Source organism: Erpetoichthys calabaricus, chromosome 5 (assembly GCF_900747795.2).
Source record: "Erpetoichthys calabaricus chromosome 5, fErpCal1.3, whole genome shotgun sequence".
Classification (NCBI taxonomy): domain Eukaryota; kingdom Metazoa; phylum Chordata; class Cladistia; order Polypteriformes; family Polypteridae; genus Erpetoichthys; species Erpetoichthys calabaricus.
The window spans coordinates 194,032,693-194,058,321 of NC_041398.2; the positions used below are offsets into that span (position 1 = coordinate 194,032,693).

Consider the following 25,629-nt stretch of genomic DNA (forward strand, 5'->3'; position numbering starts at 1 on the left):
CAGGACAGTGACAGCAGTCTGTCGCTAAAGCTGCTCTTCTGTCTGGAGATGACACTGTTTTGTGGATGCAGTGGATTCTCCATAATTGATAGGAGCCTGCTGAGCGCCCATCGCTCTGCCACAGATGTCAAGCTGTCCAGCTCCATACCAACAATAGAGCCTGCCTTCCTCACCAGTTTGTCCAGGTGTGAAGCATCCTTCTTCTTAATGCTGCCTCCCCAGCACACCACTACATAGAAGAGGGCGCTCACCACAACCGTCTGATAGAACATCTGCAGCATCTTATTGCAGATGTTGAAGGACGCCAGTCTTCTAAGGAAGTATAACTGGCACTGTCCTTTCTTACACAGAGCGTCAGTATTGGCAGTCCAATCTAATTTATCATCCAGCTGCACTCCCAGGTATTTATAGGTCTGCACCCTCTGCACACAGTCACCTCTTATGATCGCGGGGTCCATGAGGGGTCTGGGCCTCCTAAAATCCACCACTAGCTCCTTGGTTTTGCTGGTGTTCAGGTGTAGGTGGTTTGAGTCGCACCATTTAACAACGTCCTTGATTAGGTCCCTATACAGTGCATCCGGAAAGTTTTCACAGTGCATCACTTTTTCCACATTTTGTTATGTTACAGCCTTATTCCAAAATGGATTAAATTCATTTTTTTCCTCAGAATTCTACACACAACACCCCATAATGACAACGTGAAAAAAGTTTACTTGAGGTTTTTGCAAATTTATTAAAAATAAAAAATTGAGAAAGCACATGTACATACGTATTCACGGCCTTTGCCATGAAGCTCGAAATTGAGCTCAGGTGCATCCTGTTTCCCCTGATCATCCTTGAGATGTTTCTGCAGCTCAATTGGAGTCCACCTGTGGTAAATTCAGTTGACTGGACATGATTTGGAAAGGCACACACCTGTCTATATAAGGTCCCACAGTTGACAGTTCATGTTAGAGCACAAACCAAGCATGAAGTCAAAGGAATTGTCTGTAGACCTCCGAGACAGGATTGTCTCGAGGCACATATCTGGGGAAGGTTACAGAAAAATTTCTGCTGCTTTGAAGGTCCCAATGAGCACAGTGGCCTCCATCATCCGTAAGTGGAAGAAGTTCGAAACCACCAGGACTCTTCCTAGAGCTGGCCGGCCATCTAAACTAAGCGATCGGGGGAGAAGGGCCTTAGTCAGGGAGGTGACCAAGAACCCGATGGTCACTCTGTTTGAGCTGCAGAGGTCCTCTATGGAGAGAGGAGAACCTTCCAGAAGGACAACCATCTCTGCAGCAATCCACCAATCAGGCCTGTATGGTAGAGTGGCCAGACGGAAGCCACTCCTTAGTAAAAGGCACATGGCAGCCCACCTGGAGTTTGCCAAAAGGCACCTGAAGGACTCTCAGACCATGAAATGATGAGACAAAAATTGAACTCTTTGGTGTGAATGCCAGGCGTCACGTTTGGAGGAAACCTGGCACCATCCCTACAGTGAAGCATGGTGGTGGCAGCATCATGCTATGGAGATGTTTTTCAGCAGCAGGAACTGGGAGACTAGTCAGGATAAAGGGAAATATTACTGCAGCAATGTACAGAGACATCCTGGATGAAAATCTGCTCCAGAACGCTCTTGACCTCAGACTGGGACGGCGGTTCATCTTTCAGCAGGACAACGACCCTAAGCACACAGCCAGGATATCAAAGGAGTGACTTCAGGACAACTCTGTGAATGTCCTTGAGTGGCCCAGCCAGAGCCCAGACTTAAATCCGATTGAACATCTCTGGAGAGATCTTAAAATGGCCGTGCACTGACGCTTCCCATCCAACCTGATGGAGCTTGAGAGGTGCTGCAAAAAGGAATGGGCGAAACTGGCCAAGGATAGGTGTGCCAAGCTTGTGGCATCATATTCAACAAGACTTGAGGCTGTAATTGCTGCCAAAGGTGCATCGACAAAGTATTGAGCAAAGGCTGTGAATACTTATGTACATGTGATTTCTCAGTTTTTTTATTTTTAATAAATTTGCAAAAACCTCAAGTAAACTTTTTTCACATTGTCATTATGGGGTGTTGTGTGCAGAATTCTGAGAAAAAAAATGAATTTAATCCATTTTGGAATAAAGCTGTAACATAACAAAAGGTGGAAAAAGTGATGTGCTGTGAATACTTTCTGGATGCACTGTACTCCTCCTGCCCATTCCTGATGCAGCCCACGATAGCAGTGTTGTCAGCGAACTTTTGCACGTGGCAGGACTCCGAGTTGTATTGGAAGTCTGATGTATATAAGCTGAACAGGACCGGAGAAAGTTCACTCCCCTGTGGCGCTCCTGTGTTGCTGACCATAATGTCAGACGTGCAGTTCCCGAGACGCACATACTGAGGTCTATCTTTAAGATAGTCCACGATCCATGCCACCAGGTATGAATCTACTCCCGTCTCTGTCAGTTTGTCCCTAAGGAGCAGAGGTTGGATTGTGTTGAAGGCGCTAGAGAAGTCTAGAAACATAATTCTTACAGCACCACTGCCTCTGTCCAAGTGAGAGAGGGATCGGTGTAGCATATAGATGATGGCATCCTCCGCTCCCACCTTCTCCTGATATGCGAACTGTAGAGGGTCGAGGGCGTGCTGAACCTGTGGCCTCAGGTGGTGAAGCAGCAGCCTCTCCATGGTCTTCGTCACATGTGATGTCAGAGCCGGAAGTCATTCAGCTCACTAGGACGTGATACCTTTGGGACTGCAAGATGTTTTCCAAAGCCTCGGGACTCTCCCCTGTTCCAGGCTCAGGTTGAAGATGCACTGTAGAGGACCCCCCAGCTCCGATGTACAGACCTTCAGCAGTTGTGGCAATACTCCATTTGGACCCGCTGCTTTGCTGGCACGAAGTCTCCTCAGCTCTCTGCTCACCTGCGCTGTTGTAATTGTGGGTGGGGATGTCTCTCCTATGCTGGTATCAGCAGAAGGATGGGTGGAGGGTGCAGTACTCCGAGGTGGGAGTGAGAGTGGGTTAGGGTGGTCAAACCTGTTAAAGAAGTTGTTCATTTGGTTTGCTGTCTTCACGTCTCTCTCGATGGTGGCACCCCGCTTCGAGCTGCAGCCAGTGATGATCTTCATCCCATCCCACACTTCCTTCATGCTGTTATTCTGCAACTTCTGCTCCAGCTTTCTCCTGTACTGCTCCTTCGCCGCCCTGAGCTGGACTCTTAAGTTCCTTCTGCACGCGCTTGAGCTCATGCTGATCACCGCCTTTAAAAGCCCTTTTCTTCTGGTTCAAAAGGCCCTTGATGTCACATGTAATCCATGGCTTGTTGTTAGCATAGCAGCGTACAGTTCTTACTGGAACTACAATGTCCATACAGAAGTTTATCCCATGCGCATATGTGTGACACGGTGAAATTTACCTATAAAGCAGCAATAGTAAAAGCTATATTTATAATACAGTTTCTTCATTTTGTGTTACTTTTTCACCTTTCATATGCCCTGGCTAGCTTATCAAGCCAGAATGTTAATTAGCTTGCCTGCTAATTAGCCAGTACACTATAGCACTTAACCTTCACTTAAATTATCGTAGTTAAGAATAGCATGCATACCATATTAGCTCTTAACTTAACTCACTGTGAAGTGGTTTTAACAAGGTTTGCACAGTGCTAAATTTACCAGCAGTTCTATCAGCCAGTTGTGTATTCTCATAGAAACTAATGTAATTTTTGTGCTGCAGAAGAGAGCAGACAGATACTTCAGGAATAAGACATGAAATGAAAATATTGGAGTCTTAAAAGAAAGTTCTTGTTTTGATCTGTTTTTTTCCATTGGAAAAATATCTTAGTCATTGTTTTAAATCTACAACACACTGTTTTTTGGTGCTGTGTACTAGTACAGCATCCAGTGAGAATGTGAATAGCACAGTTGAAGGCTGTTCCCAGGTTACTGTTAGAGGCAGCTTAACACCCATCCGTCTGACACTGTCTTTGTCATCCAATGCCTTGTTTTTAATTGAATGCCCAAAACGTATGGCTTTAAATCATATAACATGATTAGACACTTGATTATTTAAGTTTGTCTTATAATGCTCTGACACCAGTTACTCCTTTTCAGGTAAATCTTTTATTCTCTGCTTGAGAGCTAAAGTCTTCAACAGTAGTAGAACAACAGTCAAAAATGTACAGTTTCACAACTAAAACTGTCTCTAAAGACGGGACACTCTGAATAATTGTTAGGTACATGTGTGCAAATAACAATCCAAAGTTTTACTCTCTAATTTGAAAAACACAACAAACCATGCAAAGAGTCCTGTGAGTTTCCCCACCCGGGACCACTTCTGTGTAGAATAAGAGACAACTTCCTATTTTATTTTGTTTTTATTACATTACTTTGAAAATTTAAACTAATTGCCCATATTATAAATAAGTAAAGTAAAGCAATGTTCCAATTAATAAGACACTATTAATAGCTACATTAAAATATCTCTTTTTCTGTCCATAAAGACCAGAATTAGAATATGAATTCATTATTGAAGATTAACAATGGTTGAGAAGATTAAGGTTAAGTTAGTAAAGTACATTATAAAATTAAGAATATTCTTCCAATTTCTGAGAATTTTAATTTTACATAAAACACGATTATTTTCCTATTGAACTATGGTAGGCTGGTTAGAATTCTTCCAATTGATCCAGATGAGACAGTATACTAACAGTGGAGTATTAGTTATCATAATAGAATATTCATTAAGAAGTAACATTATACCAAGTAATTATTTTAAACATAATTAAAGCAGTAACGATTATTGTGGTTTCTGGACTCACTGATAAATAGGCAAAGAATTTATTCCAGAATATTTTACATAGACAGTGTTCTCACAATATGTGATCTGGTGGAATACTCTAAGTGCCTATCTCTCAAAAGCCTTGTTTCAATTCCAGTTTTGCAAAAATGCATTTTTGACAGTCTTAAGTAGAGAAAGATACTGTATGTGCAAAGTGAGTCTATTTGTAGTTGGGATATATAGAGTCAAGTCTGCCTAAACCTGGCCTGTATTTTTTTTATTTACAGGTAAAATTCCGTTATAACGAATATCTTTACAACGAAATTATCATTACAATGAAGTATTTTTATTTATACAGTTTCCCCATATGTGTCTATAGAAATCTTGTTACTACGTAGTGCATTTAGCAGATACTTTCATTACAACGAAATGCCCAAAAGACCTTGAAATGCCTGAATAAATCATCCACAGAGCAGTTAGTTCTGTGGTCGCAGCTCAGTTTTGCACAACGATCCCCAAACAGAAACATTCACATTTTTTTTTCTTTTTTCGAACTTTGCTCATACTGTTTTTTTGCTGTTTTTGTTTTCAGTGGTTTTCAGTGATACCTTTTTGCTTATTGCTCGTCAACATTTGAAAAACATCCATTGGAATTTAACTCATTGTCACCCTCCTATAGAAACGGCAGACACGAAAAAACGATAACAGTTCATATTAGGAAAAAAAATGTAAATTATTGCAGCAAAAAGAAAAAAGACATTGCCAGTGAATTTGGAATTTCACCATTGACACTGTTTCTTGAAAGACAGAGCAAAAAAAGAAGAAAAATCTCGTGTTACAAACATATGCGAACTGTTGCATTTGAAGACGCTGAAAAAGCAGTTTTGATGTGGTTCAATGATGCTCATTCAAGAAACATTGCTGTTAATGCGGCACTCATTCAAAAAAATGTGAGGTTTCTAAACTCTCTTGGGACCTCCCCTAACTGGACAACACGCCGAAGAGCGTCCCAAAGTGCGATCACCGCATCTGTGGAAGACTGTTTATCTGTTGCCGGGGCAACAGCAGGCTCACAGCTTTGATGCGGCTCAGCACTGAAGCAAACAGAAAAGATCTCGATGGGTGATGCAAGGAACACTGTAAATGCAGGGCACAGGATTACTTGGCCACTAACCTGGTCACAACCCTGTCTGACTGCTGTGTCTGTGTATAGGAGAGTGGCAGATCCTACTACAATAAATAACCATGCTGTTCCTGTTTCAAGCTGAATAAAGCTGGTTTTGCTAAAGTACTGAGACTCAGCCTCGCGTTTTGGGATGTAAGACAGGGACTAGCGCACCCACGATCTTTTAGGATTCGCTTCTGTGGTGCTTCACTGAAGCTCTGTGTGTCTGCTGTTGCCCTGCCCTGCCAACAGACAAACAATCTTCCACAGACGCGTTCCCGTTGGGTGGGGGGATCCCAAAAGAGTTCAGAAACCTCACAATATGAAGAAGAAGAAAAGGATGATTCGGCTTCTGATTGATAACTGTGCTGCCCACAACATGCTTCCGCATTTAGATAATGTTCATGTTGAATTCCTCCCACCCAGTTGCACTGCAGTGCTTCAGCCATTGGGTTTGGGCATCATTCACACACTGAAAGTGTATTATATCAAGGAAATGCTGAGAAAAATTCTCGTTAGCATAACTTGTAGACAGGAGAAGATTAAAATTAACGCGAAATAAGCTATTGAAATGATTGCAGATGCCTGGACGCAAATTAAAGAAAGCACTATAGCAACAAATACAGAATCTCATTACAACGAAATTTTCATTACAATGAATTATTTTTTAGGTCCCTGGCAGTTCGTTGTAACGGAATTTTACCTGTATTTTTTTTTGCTATTTGGTACACTGTATTAATCACTGAGGGGACATTTTCATTTTACATTGCCTTTTGGAGGTCAGAGCACAGGGTCATCAATTGTACAGTGCCCCAGGAGCAGTTTTCCGATTAAGTCCCTTTCTCAAGGGCCCAGTGGAGTAGGATCCCTTCTGGTAGTAATAGGATTTGAATTAGCAGCCTTTCAAACACCAGCATAGTTGTTTAGCCACAGAGCTGTAGTCCTTTCCCTGTTGACGCATTTATTATTCACATAGCAAAGGAGGATCCTGGATATGACGTTAAACTGTATCCGGCCCTGCAAGCGGTCCTCCAACTTGCAGGGATATCATGGAACTGGGTGGCAGGATTGGCACTCCAGCCACCGTAAAAAAAACAGAAAGACGACAGAAAGAACTCCTTTTTGCTCTCCGCGGGAGTAGCTTTGCTGCAGCCACAAATAGGAAGGCTGCTCACATCATGAAGGGAATGGGGGAAAGCCCTCGGGAGAGCGAATGGGGTCGGGACTGTTGGGGATTGGAATTGGTGTGGTGCTGAGACGTCGCCTGCTGCACGCAGCACTTGGGACCCAATTTGAGGCGGCCCATCTGGGTAGGTGCATGGAACATCTTGTCTCTCCAGCAAGATGACCATCTTCCTCTGCTTTCGGAGGAGCTGCGTAAACTCCGCATTTCAATGGCAGCACTCTCTGAGGTGCACAGACCGTGGACTGGCCAGATCTCTGTAGGTGGATACACCTTTTATTGGTCTGGTCACTCTGATGGCTGTCATACTTGGGGAGTAGCTGTTGCTGTATTGGATTGGCTTCTTCCGATGGTGGCCGATGTCACTCCTTTCAACAAGTGTATTATGAGGCTCAGATTACGGCACTCCCTGGGTGCCTTGTCTGTTGTCTCAGTGTATGCTACGACCGCGGTGAGTGATGTCTCGGAGAAGGAGACATTTTCTTTACAACTTCACTTGGTGGTTGATGGGAGCCCACAAGGTGACACTCCTCTGGTCATGGGTGACTTCAATGCAGCCACTGGCACTGACAGGGCTGGCTATGAGGATTGTCTCGGTCCCCATGAGTGTGGTGAAAGTGGCTCCATGTTCCTTGACTTTGCAAAAGGTCAGGGGCTGTGAATCACTTGATCCTGGTTACAGTGCCCTGAGCTGCGTTGTTGGACTTAGTACTCCAATACTGGTGGTCCAGTGAAGGAGATCGATCACATCCTCGTGGGCAGATGCTGGTGGCTCTTGCAAAACTGCAGGGTCTACAGAAGTGCCCAGTTTGTGAATTCTGACCACAGACTTGTTGTTGCTACTCTTAGGATCCAGATTAGGTTCAGTAGGTTACCACCTACTAGGAAAATGAGCCTGGACTTGGCCAGACTCCAAGATTAGGCTGTTTCTAATGAATTTGCATGCAGTTAGTGTGAGGTACTTTTGGATTTGGGTGTGACTGCCGATCCTAATGTGATGTGGGAGACCTTCCATGACAAGACCCTTGTCTTGCTGAGGGTTGTGTTGGTGTTACTGGTGTTACCAGAAGGAGGTGCTTCATCTCGCAGGGCTTCCTGGATATCATTGAGAGGAGTCGCAGCACACGGCTCAATGGCAACTCTGGTCTTTACCGGGAACTGAGAAGGACGGCTGCGAGGGCTCTGAGGGCAGATAAAGAGGCATTTGTTAGATGAATCTGTGAGCAAGTGACACACCATCTGTGGTCTAGCGACCCACATCCTGCTTACAGAGGAATCGAAGCATTACACACATCTGAATCAGTTCCTTGGAGAGCTGCAGTCAGTGCAACTGATGGAATGGTCCTCATGGATGACACTGCAGTTTTGACCCGCTGGCTGACTACTTTGAGCCGTTCTTCAAAGCTGATCCTCCGGCTAGGATGTTGGATATCTCTGGTCCATGATTCTTGAGGGTGATCCTCCAATTAGCTGTGAACGACCCAGTCTCACTGAGATTGCACAGATGGTGAACCAGCTGAGGGGAGGCAAGGCTGCAGGGATCTGTGGTATCTGGGGTGAACTTCTCCAGGCTGGTAGTAAGGCTGTCCTCCTGGCATTGCAAGCAATCTTTGCTTCTATTTGGGAGATTGGCATCATCCCAACTAACTGGAAAACGGGACTTGTCGTCTCTATCTGGAAATGGAAGGGTGATCGCCTGGATTGCAGCAACTACAGGGGGATAACTTTGCTCTCGGTGCCGGGTAAAGTCCTTGCTAGGGTCGTCCTCAATAGGATCCGTGATCACTTGCTCACCTACCAGCAACTGGAACAGTCTGGTTTTACGCCTAAGAAGTCTACCATCGACCACATCCTGACACTTGAGGGTTCTCATGGAGGGCAAACGCAAATATCAGCAGAGTTTCTTTGCAGCCTTTGTCGATTTTTGTAAAGCGTTTGACTCAGTTGATCAAGCTGCCCTGTGGAACATCCTGAGGGTTTGCAGCATCCCCTCAAGGTTGCTGGATATCATGAGCGGCCTGTACACTGGTACTGTAAGTGCTGTGGAGAGTGGAGGCAGAACCTTTATGTGTTTTTCCCAGTTGATTCTGGGGTTCGTCAGGGGTGTGTTCTTGCTCCTATTCAGTTCAATGCTTGTATGGACTGGGTGTTGGGCAAGGTCGTGGGGTCCAGTGGCTGTGGGGCATCTGTTGGTGAAGAAAGATTCACGGATCTTGTCTTTGCTGATGATGCTGTGATCTTCGCAGAGTCGATGGAGGCTCTGATCGGGGCACTCAAGAGACTGATCGAGGAGTCTGAGTGTCTGGGCTTGCGAGTATCCTGGATAAAAACCAAGATCCAGGCCTTTACAGTAATGACCTCTTGGGCACAGCCATCTGCAATGTATCTGTTTGCGGAGAGAGTGTCGATCTTGTCGAAAGGTTTACTTACCTTTGCAGTGACATTCATGTCCCTTGTGACTCTTCCTATGAAGTCAGTAGACAGATTGGGAGAGCATGGGGGGTCATGAGGTCGCTGGAAAGGGGTGTGTGGCACTCCCAATATCTCAGCAAAAGGACAAAGGTCCACGTCTTTAGAGTCCTGGTGCTTCCTGTCTTGCTATATGGTTGCGAGACATGGACAGTATCCAGTGACCGGAGACAAAGACTGGACTCCTTTGGTACTGTATCTCTCCAGAAAATCCTTGGGTACCGTTGGTTTGACTTTGTGTCGAATGAGCAGTTGCTCATGGAGTCCCGAATGAGGCACATTCCCTGCATTATGAGGGAGCGTCAGTTATAGCACTACAGCCATGTGGCGCATTTCCCTGAAGGTGATCCAGCTCATAGGATCCTCATTGTTGGGAACCCGAGTGGCTGGACCAGGCCTAGGGGTTGCCCACGTAACACCTGGCTGCGTCAGATAGAGGGTCATTTCCAGAGGGTGGGACTGGACTGCGTGCCTGCCTGGGGGGTTGCTAACCAGGATCCCAAGCTGTTTTGTCATGTGGTGGGTGTGGCAACGCACTATACCAGTGCATGCTCCCTAACTTGACTTGACTTGATGGCAAAGGAGTCAATTTTCATTTTCCTTTGCCTTGTAGATGCAAAGTTAATTTCTTTAGGCTAAGGTTAGTCAGAATCCATGTGTCATTCTTCCACCAGGAACATAATAGGGAACACCACCTTCTGGCATGGCTTCAGGAATTAACCTGAAATTCAGATTCTGGACCAAGCTTAGGTTAAATTTACTGGGAAACATCATGAAGATCAAATTTTGTATTGCTCTTGGTCTGCCTCCCTCAGATAACTTTATCAATGGTAGCCATACACTCTCAGTGTTGATTGTTTTTCTTTGCTTGATATGTCAAGTTTTGATGTTTAAAATGCACTGTATGTACATTCTGAGAGGTAGTGTCCATGAATCACTTGCTTATGATTATTGAGAAAGTGATCTTCCATGTCATCTGTTTTGACTGGGAATGGTTTCTACACTACAGTCACTTCACTAAATTTCACTGATTGCGCCTAATGTAACCAGTTAAAGGGTTTGTTGTGAGCATCAGGAAAGAGAGTGGTACACAAAAAATTGAAATTGGTGAAGACAATCGTTTTGGATCAGAAGAATTGTTCTGAGTGCTCAGTTATTGATGCTGTCTGTTGTTATTGTTATGTTTTAGTTTTTGTATTTTTCATTCATTTTTGGATCATTTATTATAATTATTCCTGTTAATATTATTCTATTCAAGTGCTGTGTTTTGCTTTGTTTTGTTTTGTACAATCTGTAAAACTACTGCCTTATGGAAACACATTCATACATCTATAGGTATGAACCCATTCGGTATAATGTATATATCCATGTTGCTTGCTCTGAATCTGTATACTGTTTTCTGTGTTAAATATTACTATTTCCAGCATTCTTGCTAAGTATAATTTACTTCCCTGCTGTGGGAGTTTGTTTATTGAGGGTTTCATTTCTTTTTGTTTTTATTGGTAAAGATGTGTATTTTATTACTCAATGAAAGGTTACTAAGTGAGAAGATGCCATATTTGTTTAGAAAATGTATTCTGAGACTTTGTTTATTGATAGGAATGTTAGTATCACTCTTTTCTTCCCAGTAGTTGCTTCAATTGTTGCATTGCCTTGCTAAATCACATATTTTAAATCAACAGAGAATGCTTTGGTCAGTCGTAAAAGTCAGTAATGGCTTTTATGAATTTAATGCCCAAAAAGGTCTGCCTTTCTTGGTAAATGCCGACAGGTAACAGGCAGATGCAAGCTTTTTAAATAATAAAAAAGATAAAAGCTTTTTGGAAATATAGCGCATAAAATAGCAGAGTAGCCAGAGGGTAATTTTAAGGGTTAGATGCATGCTAAATTGAAAAATGATGAAATTCTCCCCATCATCTTGCCCATTATGACTTTTAACAGAGTAGAATATTAATAGACAAAACATTTGACTTGCAAGAGCTGAATACAGACTAATTTAAAACTGAAGTGGCGTAGTGCTGTTTCTTAATTTTATCCTGTAAACATTTGTATCTAGAAGTGAAAAGCTTTATGTTTTAACATGAAATTCTGTATCCACTTTTCCTCACTAAATACTCCAAAAATAATAATTTGTAATTAATATTTAAAATTAGGAGCCTCAATGTTAAGTTTAGATGTCTCACTAGAAAGGGATGTTGATTTGTTTGTTGATCATTTTTTCATTTTCTATATCTAAAGAAGGAAAATTGCATATCTAATGAAATAACCTAAAAGCACAGTCAGAAAAATTAAACAGAATGTTTGTGCAAGTGAGCAGGAATTCATTATGTATGACATTTATCTTGTCAAGACGTCTATTTTTTTAATGTTACATTTAAATTGCCCTTTATATAGAAAACTGAATTTTAGTGTTTTGTGTGTCCATTCTCAGCTCCTTGAGAGTGCTTGTTGTATATGATGACAAATCCGCAGGCCTGGAGCTGTGTTTTTGTTATTTATGCCAACCGTAAAGAGAAAACACATTGCAAGCATTAGGGTACTACCATGTAAGAATAGTACTAACTTCTAAAGGCATTTAGGGCCCCACATTGATATTTGACAGAGAAACTGAGCATCATGTTTAATTACAACTTATATGTTCATCAGTTGTAGATGGTGCTGCACAAGCTGTTAGTCACGCATGATAAAATTGCAAAATATGTTTCTTACCATACACCAGGTTTTATGTTCAATTATTTTGTGAAACTTTGCATTCTAGTTCACATTTCATGGTGTGAATGCCGGTTAATTATGTTTATTTTTCACTATTTGCATGTTTTTCAATTTCCTACGTTTTTACCCTCTATGTTTATTTCTACCTTGTTTATACATCTCTGTTCCATGAAATTAAGTTAAAGATTTTTTTTTTTAATCTAGCGCATTACAGATTTAAAATATAACCTTTGTTTGATTACAAATGTTATAGGAAGTGTATTGCAAATACAGCAGATAAATTAGATAGCGGTTTTAAAATATATTTCAAATATTAGTAGATATAAAATAACTTAAGAACGTATTTACCCCCTGTACAAAAAAATATCCACAGTGATCGCTATACCAAGGCACTTTACAGACACAGAACTGTGCAAAGGAGCACTGCTGAGCACCAAAAAGCTCTCTCATTCCATATCACACAAACACACTCATACACACATCACTCAGGACCTATTACTGTAGAAATATGCAGTATGTGAAAACTGTATGCAGAAAGTAATAATTTGTATTTTTACTGTAAACCGTTACATTTTGTTAAGTTTTGTTATTATTAAATTTATTTTTTTTACTTGATTAACACAACCTAAGCAAGACAAATATTTTTTACTGAGTTCAAAAAGTTAAAGAGCATTAACTATATTTATTTACTTGTACATTTACAGTAGCTCTTCAAAAAGTACTTCATAGAAGCAAATTTCACAGCACCTACAACTTTAAATCAAGGGCAATCAATCAATTCAAATCAATTCATTTTTTTTTTATATAAAACAGTCTAATCTCAAGATGGGCACTGCATCGGTCTGTCGTGGTGAAAAAGGAGCTGAGCCGCAGGGCGAAGCTCTCAATTTACCAGTCGATCTATATTCCTACCCTCACCTATGGTCATGAACTATGGGTAGTGACCGAAAGAACGAGATCGCGAATACAAGCGGCTGAAATGAGTTTCCTCCGCAGGGTGTCTGGGCTTTCCCTTAAAGATAGGGTGAGAAGCTCAGTCATCCGGGAGGGGCTCAGAGTAGAGCCGCTGCTCCTCCGCATAGAGAGGAGTCAGATGAGGTGGCTCGGGCATCTGATCAGGATGCCTCCTGGACGCCTCCCTGGTGAAGTGTTCCGGGCACGTCTAACTGGGAGGAGGCCCCGGGGAAGACCCAGGACACGCTGGAGGGACTATGTCTCTCAACTGGCCTGGGAACGCCTTGGGATTCTCCCGGAAGAGCTAGAAGAAGTGGCCGGGGAGAGGGAAGTCTGGGCATCTCTGCTCAAGCTGCTGCCCCACGACCTGACCTCGGATAAGCGGGAGACAATGGATGGATGGATGGAATCTGAAGATGGACATACAAAGATTTAAACATATAAAAAAGTACAGAGCTGTTTATTTTTTGCATAGAGAACATATAAGTACATACTGTGTATCTAAGTCAAGCATCTGTGAACTTCAGCAATTCCAAAAGAGGTAATTCAGAAAATATCAGTTTACAAGTACATCAAACTGTAGGATTGTAAGAGAAATCTATCCAACAGAGGATATCTTGACAATAACAAGGGAATAAATTTAAACTTCAGCTAATGGTGCTCAGGAGGAAGTGTCTGAGTGGCCCAGTATCTTTGAAATGGTCTTACTGGCCTTCCTGTGCCTTTTGTGCATCCAAGAGTATGGTAATGTTAACAACAGATTGAGGAGGACTTTGACAGTAACTCAGACTCACAGCAGATGTGGCAAGGCATCCAGTTAATCACAGATTACAAAAAGTCTGCGCTGACCAACTAGCAGAGGTATTTACACACATATTCAACCCCTCTCTCTCTCCTCATGTGTAGTCCCCACGTGCCTAAAATCCACGACCATTGTGCCTGTTCTAAAAAACCTAGAATAACCTGTTTTAATGACTATCAACCAATTGCTCTCACCTCTGTTATCGCAAAGTGCTTTTAACAACTGGTAATCACCCACATCAAAACTTCCATCCCAGCTGATCTAGACCAACACCAGTTTGCCTACCGGACAAACAGATCGACTGAGGACCTCATCTGTGTGGCTCTGCATACTGCCCTCTCGCACAAGGAAAAGCCCAACACCTATGTTAGGATGCTCTTTGTTAACTACAGCTTGGCATTTAACACCATCGTACCTTGCCAGCTGATCAAAAAATTCTATGCAGTAGGACTTGCTCTCTCCATATACAACTGATTACTGGATTTTCTCACCAAGGGAAGAGGTTCAGAACCCGACAGCATGGTGTGACATCAACAACCTGGTCTTAAATACTAAGAAGACCAAATAAGTTTTTCTGGACTTTACGATCACTAAAAAGACCAATCACGGTCCAATTCCCAGTTTCCCAGGAGTCACCATCTCAGAGGACCTATCCTGGGATGACAACACCTTGGTTGTTATAGGCAAAACACAACCACACTTCTGTTTTCTGAGAAAGCGAAGGAGAGCTAACTTCCCCCAGAAACTGCTGGTCAATTTCTATAGATGCACTATGTGGTATAGTGGGTCCGTGGCTTAGAAAAAGTGGAAGTTTTTAATAAACAATTAATTGGCCGGCTCGTTCTACATGGGTGTGTGTGTGGGTCCGTGGCTTAGAAAACGTGGAAGTTTTTAATAAACAATTAATTGGCTGGCTCGTTCTACATGGGTGTGTGTGTGCTCACGCATGTGCAGGGGGTTGGTGTAGTAATTGGGGTGAGACACACCTGCAAGTGAGGGTGTGGTCTGTCTCATTTGCTTCATCGGCTTCCTGCAGTGGCCACGGAGGCATATAAGAAAGAACTGGCACATGAAAGAGAGAATTGGAGGAAAAAGAAAGAACGAACAAAACAAGAAGGAGGTTAAGAAAAGAATGGAGAGGAAGGTAGGAGGTGGAGAGATCCAGTGCAAGTGAGTGAACAAGAGGCGCAGAAGGCAGGCAGCCAGGAGGAAAGTCCCTAGGGGAGCATGTGAACGGTGCTTGGGGGCTGATGGCCACTCCAGCAGAGTGATAAGGGAGCTAGGATGGCTGACGAGCTGCTCGGTTAGAGAGGCTTGCTGAGGCGAGGCATCCTGCCAGTAGCCTAGCAGCGGGAGTTGGAGACTTGATGTGGTGCCCTGTGGAGCCAGAGAGGACTACAAGAAGCCGTAGCCAAGGAGCAATGTGGAAGGGTAGCTGAGCTGCAGATTAGACTCCTCCTTGGCTGCAAGGATCGGTTAGGAGACATCATTTTTTAAGGATTTTTAAGGAGTGCACCTGGGCTGCACTGCAGTTTTGGACTTTTTTTGATTTTTAATATGTTTTAAATAAAAGCACTTTTTGCACATACCCTTGTTTCCTGCTGTGTCCATGATGTGTCCTCATCTGATGCCTCACCTAGTTATGTTAATGACGGTGTTGAATTCAAGAGGATTGGGAGTGTGGAGCCAACTTGCATCGTCTCACACTATAGAAAGCATCTTGACTAACTGCATAGTCTGGTACAATGGCTGCATCAACGCTGCTAAAGAAGCCCTGTAGCGGGACGTTAAAAAAGCAGAGGTTATCATCGGCACTAAACTGCCATCACTCGACCTCTTGTATAATATTGGCTGTGTGAGAAGGGCCAAAATATTATCAAGAATAATACTCATCCTGGAAATTCTTTATTTGAGTTCCTCCCATCTTCTAGATGCTTTAGATCAATCCGCATATGCACAAACAGACTAAAAAATTGCTTTTTCCCATCTGTCATAAACTTTCTCAACTCCGAATTTCCTCAGTCTGAGATAATCTTTAATTGAATATGTGCAATAAGCTGTATCGGTCATGTTCAATATACTAATATAATATAATATAGAGTATAATATGCAATATACTGTTCATTAATAGGTGCAATAACAATTTATGCTGCTGTACATTGGGTAATAATAATTTGCTCTGGTTATTTGATCACTTAATACTGAATACAACATATTTGAAAATATCTGACATATTTTATATGACTATTCTATTTTCTCCTTTTTTTACTTGAATTCTGTTTTTAAATTGTTACTTCTGTTCTTTAAATGCACCTTTGGGGCTGTCATAAAATTAATTTTGTTGTGTTACATATGACAATAGAGTGTTTGAACCTGAACTATAGTATAATCATATATTTTGACACTGCATGCATAAATCACAGTATAAGCTATGCACTTCTCAGTTAGAGAAGCCTGTTTCCTTAGTCCTTACAGGTTTGTTCGAATTGCGTTAATGTGAATGGGAAATGAGTAAATTGTATTCTTTTATTCTTTATGTAGACATTCAGTGTAGGGCTGTCAAATTAACCAAAAATTTAGGACTGAAATATTCATATTTAAAATGAGTATATATTTGAATATATCCCAGCATAGGGTAAAAATTATGCCTATATGTATGTTTTTGGGCGGCACGGTGGCGCAGTGGGTAGCGCTGCTGCCTCGCAGTTGGGTGATCTGGGGACCTGGGTTCGCTTCCCGGGTCCTCCCTGCGTGGAGTTTGCATGTTCTCCCCGTGTCTGCGTGGGTTTCCTCCGGGCGCTCCGGTTTCCTCCCACAGTCCAAAGACATGCAGGTTAGGTGGATTGGTGATTCTAAATTGGCCCTAGTGTGTGCTTGGTGTGTGGGTGTGTTTGTGTGTGTCCTGCGGTGGGTTGGCACCCTGCCCAGGATTGTTTCCTGCCTTGTGCCCTGTGTTGGCTGGGATTGGCTCCAGCAGACCCCCGTGACCCTGTGTTCGGATTCAGCGGGTTGGAAAATGGATGGATGGATGGATGTATGTTTTTCCCCACTGTGTGTGTGTTTTTTTATTTATTTTTTTATTCATATTTATAATTTTGCTTATAGTACATCTGTTAAGTATGAAGGGCACATGACTCTGGCACTGTTGCTTTAAAGATGCATGTGAAGACTGTAGCTGTAATAAATGTGATAACTGAAAACAGCCCTACACTAAAACAGGATTCTTCTACACAAAAGAAGACGTTATCAAAGACAAAGAAGAATAAACCACACTTTGCACTGCCTCTTTCTAACAATAATCCACATAATAAGTCCAAAAACAACAGGTAAAATGATGTGATGTCGCTAGGAATCTCTCCTTTAAAATATATAAACTGTGTTTCTGTGAGGCATTACATCTTTTACAAATGAAAGATCTGAATGTATTAAATAATATATTCCAATATTCTTTAAGTATTCCCTCACAATATTTACTCAGCAGCTTTATATAAAGTAACTTAAAATCAGTAAAATGAGTTTGAGCATTTATAAAGAAACTACTAAATTATGATAACAATTCAGACCAAAATTTTAAAATAAAACACAAGAAGTGTAGGCTATAATTATTCCATTAACTGATTAAAAATGCAGGGGGCAGATGATAGATCAGGTGTGCTTGCCCTCACTTGATTCTTTGCAGCCCAGGCTGGCAGTTGAGTGCTGTGGAGTAAAAATGATGGAAAAGGAGTTACATAAACTAGAGTCTCTCTTTTTCCCATTTATCATTGCAACAGAAATGAAATGCAATGTCAATTTTTTCATTACACCTCATTGTTTTAGGTGGTGTGACTCAAATGAGCAGACTGCATGGGAAATTGCCTGTTGCCTGAGGTAGCTAAATGTGCATTGCCGACATTGAAAAAGCTCTTTGAAATGGTGTTTTAAAGTTGTTATAATAAAAAAGGAAAATAGAAATAATAGTTATTATCCATTGTATTTACTGTAAAAGGGAAGTAGCTTTGGATGATTAATAGCTCTAGCATAAACAGTAATAAATTATAAAATCTGGTTCAAGAGTGAATCATAACAGGATCTGGAACAGAACAATACTTTCTGTTTGCTGGAGCAATATTTAAAAATCTTTTTTTGTTACAACTGTAAATCAAATTGAAGGGCAGTCAGATATTTCGGTCTCAGAATTAATTGTAAAGTGTTTAGGGCTGCAAGTAACAATTATTTTGATAATTTGACGATTATTTTGTCACTTAATCGATTACTTGGATTATAAAAATAATTTCATTTGAAATTGAACACGCAAAGTGCACAAAATTGAACTTCTCACCAAATAAGCAGGTTGGTATAAAATTTTGAGAAATGTATTTTTTTACAGATGAACTTTGTAGATATTTTAAATAAAGCATAGGTTTTGATGCAACATTTATGAACAAATATTGAAAATAAGTGGAAATAAAACATTTTGTAACACATCTGGCTCTGGTTGTGCAATGAGCACACACGATTTCCTTAAAAATACAAGTTTTCAATAAATTAACTAAACTTGCAATTTGGCTTATGAATTCAGAATCACATAAAATCAACACTTCAACACATGTAATTAAAGTTACAAGTTTTTTTTTAGTTTCTGTGAAAGAGATGGCTTACTGGCAAAGCATCATGCAAGTATCTGACTACCACAATATTCCACATAGGAAGAATCTGTTACACAATCATGACTTGTTTTTTTTTTTTGTTTTTTTTGTAAGTCTGCAGTAATGTTTGGAATTAGTTCAGCACAAAAAACATCATTGTTATATGTCGGAAAAATGACAATACAGTACTATTTGCTTTTGTAGCAATATGAGTGATTTAATTTGTCTGAAACTCATTTCTTCCTTTGCTATGTAACCAGGCTTACAGCAAATTGGTACATTACCAATGTTTTCCCTCAAGACTGTATATAAGCCAGTTGAAGTCCAGTAGCCAACTAGTCTGAAACTTTTGCTTTTCCACCCTGCTCCTATCTTTTGACTCGGAATGAGCAATACACCTTATAGTTGCAGTTGATGTGCTATGGGATTCACCAGTGCACTCTCGCTGAGTTTTTGAGTTCTTTTGCAAACGAGACAAAAAAAAAAGTTTTCTGCTGGGACAGGGACTTATGTTTCTTCGCAACCGCTTTTTGTAAACACACATACACACTAATGCTACATGTGTAACATGTGGCAAATTAAAAATCTGAAGGTTTGCTAGCTAGTGGCTAATGACACATATTTTTTGTGAAAAATCATGAAATTCTGTTGCATATGCTAGTGTTTTATTCACATTGTAGAGGGCTGGACTATGATTCAGATTATTCCGAACTTCAAACCGAAAGTCTTGCCATTATGCCTAGCCTAGCAAACATTGAGTTCATATATCTGTATGATATAACGCTGAAGTTAACTTTCAACTTACTGGGATGATGGTCTTCATATTCCACAAAGCCTGTAACGGTAAGCTTCCTGTTCAAATGTTTGTGCATCTCCATTTTGCTCTCATGCCATACAAGGTGAGACCTATATATTTTGCAACTCAGAACCTTTTTTAAATACATTCAGAGTGAAATGTTCCCAAACTCTGGAAGTCCTAGATAGTGGTGTTCAATACTGCAAAATTTGGTATTGATCCAATACCAAATAAATACAGGGACAGTATCACTAATACTGATTCCAATACCAATACATTTTACTTACAAAAGCAACTTAGGTACTTTCATGTAGGAGAGAGCAGTGTGTTATGTTTTATGAGGTTAATACATCATCAATATGATAAATCTGAAAGCATTTTGTGATTTTTATTTTCCACAGTCAATTTGTTCAGAAACAATAATATAATAACACAGTAAAATTTCTCCCTTTCATTACACTTCTCTGCTTTTTTAAAAACAAAGTACTCACAATTATTTGTGACAAATAAGTAAAATGCAAATAACTAAGCAAAAGCACAGACTATTGTTGACTGTTATTCTCAACCTTTGGCTTTTTATCCCTAAAGCCCTCTTGTGTCCAAAGAAATATTCTATATACAGGTAGACACAATGACAAGCATTTCTAATTTATTTCTACACCATACAGGTATTAAAATACTGAAACATTTTTTTCAAGGATGTATGAAGCCAAGGAGAGGTGAACAATATGAAGCAATGAAAGTTGTGATAGTATTACCGGCAAGATTTTTAAAACTACTTTCACCCCTGGAAATGATTAAAATATTACTTTCACAACTATATAAGCTACCTGTATATTCTTTGCGTCTCTGAAAGGACTTTGCCAGTAACATATGTTTCTGTGCCTGGGATCTGGGTCTGTCTGAGGGAATTCCCTCCTCCTCCTCCTCAGTTTGTCTCTCTTGCAGCTTGTAGTTCTCTTTTTCGTGGTTTTTCATGTGTTTGTATAAATTGGTGGTGTTGCCACATTAGCAAATAGCCTTCCTGCACACATCACAGTTTACAATGTTTTAATTTACAACCATAAAATACCTCCATACAACACTCTTCTTTCTTTCTGCCATGCTGTCATGCTCTCAGTCACTGCAACCTAAAATTGTGTGTCTGTAATCTGTAATGTACTGCTCAGCACAACTGAGTCACATGACATCACAACAACGCATACAGATCAGGGGAGGAGGAGGAGCAATGATTGCATGCAAGATGTGAAAGGAGCGGTGTTTGCAACAGACATGTCTATTTTTTGTAGAGCATAGACACTGAAAATAAAGTATCAATCCCATCATGTTAGTATCAATCCGGTATTAATACCAACATTGGTATCAGTACTATTGATATTTGGATTGTTCCGCCCACTCCTAGTCTTAGGTCAGACTATCTTTACTGGCACTTGATTACCATCTGCCTTTTTTCAAATGTGTTCACAACTGAATGAAGTAGAGACAGAATTGCGTGGCATAATGTATTCTGTTGATGTAATCAACTAATCGATGAAATTGATTGCTGCCAATATTTTAATAATTGATTATTATCAAATGTGATGATTAATTGTTGAAGCCCTAAAAGTGTTGTGGCTGCTCATTTTACTAATAACAATGTAAGCTAGGCATTCAAAAGTTCAAATTGTCAGAACCTGGAAGTGATTGGACTGTTTTGTTATTTCTGTCTTTCTGATGAAAAGCAACATAATTTCACAGACTTTGACTTAATTATAAAAGCCGTGTTACACATGTGATAAATTGTGTTCAGTTTGAACTTGGCATTAAAATGAGAAAGTTCAATGTTCGTTTTGCTAGACTAGAAAATCTTTTGCCACACTGTATTGCAGTCTTCTGGTTCATATCCTCTATACTCCAAGTGTACTATTATATGGATTTTGTTCCATCTTCCTACCTCTTCATACATGAGACATGTTTGAATTTTTTCATAAAATTTCTTCAAATATGTTTCCCACAGCTATGCGTTTCTTCTTTGAGTAAAGCCATTTGTATGTTCTTTCTTTTCTAGAATATTGCCAACTCTGCAAGAGGATTATCAGTTATTCATTCTTTCAAATTCCTAATGAAAAACATGCTCATTTGGAGCTTGTAAAACTCCATGAAAAAGACCACTGCTTTGAACTGTGTCCCACAGGTCCTGTGCCAGAGGTTTTCAGTTAGTATTTTAGCCTTATTGTGTGTCTACACAATTCTGCATATATTCGTATACTGTACAGTACTTTGGTCTTTATGGCAGACTTTCTACTGTGACATAAACCGTTTTCTGCATAACCCCAATGTCACAAATGTGCTTTTTTCTGAGATGGGCAGCTTCAGATTTCAAATTTCTGAATTTTCCTTCTACTGTGACCATATTGAGCAAACTTCTGTCAGAACCCCTGTGTCAATATACAATTTATTCTAAAAAAAAAGTGTAAAAAATGTTTGACAGTTTTATGCTGCCTGGAGGCGCAATAATGGCAAAGGCAACTTTCAGTGAAACCCAACAATACTAATCATACTGAAGAGTTTCCATCCATCATCCAACCCACTATATCTTAACCACAGGGTCACAGGGGTCTGCCCGAGCCAATCCCAGCCAACACAGGGTGCAAGGCAGAAAGCAAACCCCGGGCAGGGAGCCAGCCCACTGCAGTACTGAAGAGTTTAAACTGTAAATTATTAACAAAATGTTTTAGTAGGCCAACTAGAATAGATAGTTGGGTATGTCAAATTTCAAAGCAAATGAAGGTCCTTTTTTATAGGTGAGTCCAAAAAAGATTTAATTTACAACCTGACACAATTTTGTGTCAAGCTTAAACAGTGATATTTCTCAAGGCATACATTTCTGTCTTAACAGTTTACAGCTATTTTAATCAAATGTAATCCTATATTGCAATTTTATGCTTGAAACATATTATTATATAATTGGTTTATGTATTAAATATTACGTTTACTGTTTACAAATCAAAAATGTCACAAAATTTACAATAAAAAATGTTGAATTATGTGTTCTAGTAAAAAATACACTGCTTTAATTATTTTTGTCATCCCTAATGTCTTTACAATAAATTCTTTCTCTCAGTGTTGCTAAAATTTCTCAGTTTGAGCGAAGATTACTTGTGCTAAAACATTTTTATATTCATGTATATATTTCCCTACAGGATGTGCTATACTAAGCATAAACATACAACATTTCTTTGGTGGAACAATAACAACACTTGCATTCAGCATTATGATGCAATGCACAAAAATGGCACATGTCAGAATACAGGTAAAGTATCCTAAAAGAAATTACTTTGTCTTAACTATATAAATGTAAAGTAAGACTTTTCTTTTGAGTAGCATATACTGTTTATGAGAAACATCATTTGTATTTTTGCTAGAGAATAAAGTTAGTAGATACATTTATATTTTACATGAAATATAACATCTAAATTCTTCTAAATTATTTTCTAATGATATTTTCTTCATTTCACTTCAACTAACTCTGTGGCCAATATATAGTTAATATTTAAAGCTCTAAAAGCAGGTACAGAAAATGTATGTGTGGATATTAATAAATCTAATCCCACTAGATATCCCTGTGTTAGATAGTGATGTATCTGGTATTATTGTTTATAGTATTTTGATCTCTTTCCAGTTATGAGATGGAATATTTTCTGTGTTAAATCTTTAAGTTCTCCTGTGAACTTTCCAAAGATCTGCAGTTAAGCTGAACAAGTATTATTTGATCCATGAGTGTGCTGTCTGTTTTAGGATTGCTTGCTGCTTTAAACTCATCATTGCCGGGATATGTATAGGATTTTTGTGAAAATTAGGCTCAGTTATCATTTGCAAATGGGGATCATTTCAGAACTTTAAAAGGGTCTACATATTTGTATGAGGAAATATTTTATAAATAAATATATAATGTGTTGTTAACACTGTTTGTTTGGCATTCACTTAGCACCAGTATTGGAGGAATATATTGATATTTTAACAGTATTATTGTTACTATTCTTTAGGATGGTCCCATAGTCTTCTATAACTAATTATGATGAGTATACCTTTAAATAGACTCAGTCTTTATGGTGTTATGGTGTGACTCCAGGCAAGTTTTAAAGCTTTTATAAGGTCCAAGAGAACTAAATGGCTTTGAAACACATCTCTAAATTAAAACCACAAGGAAGGCAAGGCAAGGAAAGGAAGAAATGAGGCGGAAAGAGTGGGTGCTTTTAAACAGAAACTACAGTGTTCCCAACATTTATTTTTTGCTCAATTAATATGAAGTGGGCCAGTACTAGGCGGAGTGGTGGCTCTGAGGCTAAGGATCTGTGCTGGTATCCCAAAGGTTGCCGGTTCGAATCCCTGTCACTGCCAAAAGAGATCCTACTCTGCTGGGCCCTTGAGCAAGACCCTTAACCTGTAATTGCTCCAGGGGGCGCTGTACAATGGCTGACCCTGCGCTCTGACCCCAAGGGGTATGCGAAAAAACTAACAAACACTGTTGTAAGTCGCTCTGGATAAGAGCGTCTGCTAAATGATGTAAATGTAAATGTACTCAGTTCTCATACCAGCACAGTTTGGAGCGTACCAGAAGTGTTTTCATGCATACTGACTCCCATCATGCTTGCCCAAGCTGCCCCAATGACCCCCACTCCCCAATCATGGCACTTAAAATTTCAAGGGGATACCCTCAGTCAATGTCTTGCAAATTTATTGCTAAACACCATTTCCTCTAAGCTCTTTGATTAAATGTCCATGTGCCCCGCTGCAGACTTCTCATTCTTCAAGTGAATACATCACTCTTAAAACTAAGTGTCAGAACTTATGGCACTGTATACACATATACAGTATGTATATTCCTCTTAGGCATTGAAAATGAAATTTGAAAAATTTGTTTGTCTTTTCCCCATTAATCATTTATTTTATGCTGCACAGCAGCATAGTTCCACATGTTGGCTCATTACAGTTTTGATTAAATAGTATCTGGAATTTTTTGTAAGCATTTTTTAGCAGAACATAAAACAACTATTAAATGAAAACAATGTTTTGTTATACATTATGAAGTATGTTATATACAGTATGCTGATAGTGTTCATGTACAGGTAATACTATAATATAGTATTATAAAAGTCATTTGTAATTTGAGATTGAAAAGTGAAAAAGAATACAAGGTAAGACTATAAATCTGTAAAGGAATCAGAATATAAAACACTAAAGTGTAGAGAGGTAGTTTATATTAGACAGTGTAAATCTTTTAAAAACAAGACTCTTATCCTAAGGGGAAAATAAAATAAAAATAAGTATTACAAGTGTAACGATATTGTACACTGCTATACATTATTGCCTACTACAATGAGCACAATGACTCTTTTAGAACTGTTAAATTACTGTACAATGTTTCAGAATAATGGACAGTGGCTGAGGCTTGAGTATTTGATAATTAAGAGGTTGATCAAGTATTGCCTCCAGAAACACTCCATGCCTTTTTCTAAGTGTATAGTACTAGGAGCTGAAGTTCAAACAAATGCCTTGGTGTTTAGGTAGCCTTTTTGTTATAGCTGTGAATGCTCTAATTTCACTTTCCCGTACTCTCAATTAACCACCTTGCATCCTGTTGGCAGACGTTTACCTTTTGGAATTTAACTTTTTTTTTTTTACATTTTGAAAAGTGCCTTTGTTTAATGATGAGAGGCTTTTTCATAATATACCCACTACAGAATGTGCACTACATTAGAAATATTTTTTTCACAATTACAGAATTTTTGTTTATAAAATAATATAGATTATATTTCAAGAAAATATAATTTAAATACTTTATGTAGTATAATTCAACTGTACCATGTAATGGTTTTCACAGCCCTTTGGTTCTTGCCATTTGTGATCCTAAGTTGGAAGAAGTGTGTTTGTGAATATTATGGTTTGTTTTATCATTTCTGCTGCTATTATAACCACACTGTTAAAGTATTTTATTTTAATGTTTTGAATATCATAGGTCACTTTTTATTGTTTATTTTATTAACAATATGTAATGTAATGGGAATCACAGAATTAGAAAATACATTTTGTCGGGTTAGGTTTTTAAGTGTTGTATATTTCACACAAATTGACTTACATACTGTTTTTTGTTAGCTAGATACTAACCATTCACTTTTAAATTTTTAAATTTTAT

General features: G+C 39.6%; 1 protein-coding gene across 2 annotated transcripts in view; it reads left to right on the forward strand.

Moving 5' to 3' along the window:
* mfsd3 (major facilitator superfamily domain containing 3) overlaps window positions 1-25,629 on the forward strand; it is a 126,376-nt gene that overhangs the window by 96,707 nt on the left and 4,040 nt on the right. For both annotated transcript variants that reach the window (XM_028802352.2, XM_028802353.2), the window contains exon 5: window positions 22,637-22,746. In XM_028802352.2, coding sequence (XP_028658185.1) covers window positions 22,637-22,746 — 110 coding nt within the window. The remainder of the gene's footprint in view (window positions 1-22,636; window positions 22,747-25,629) is intronic.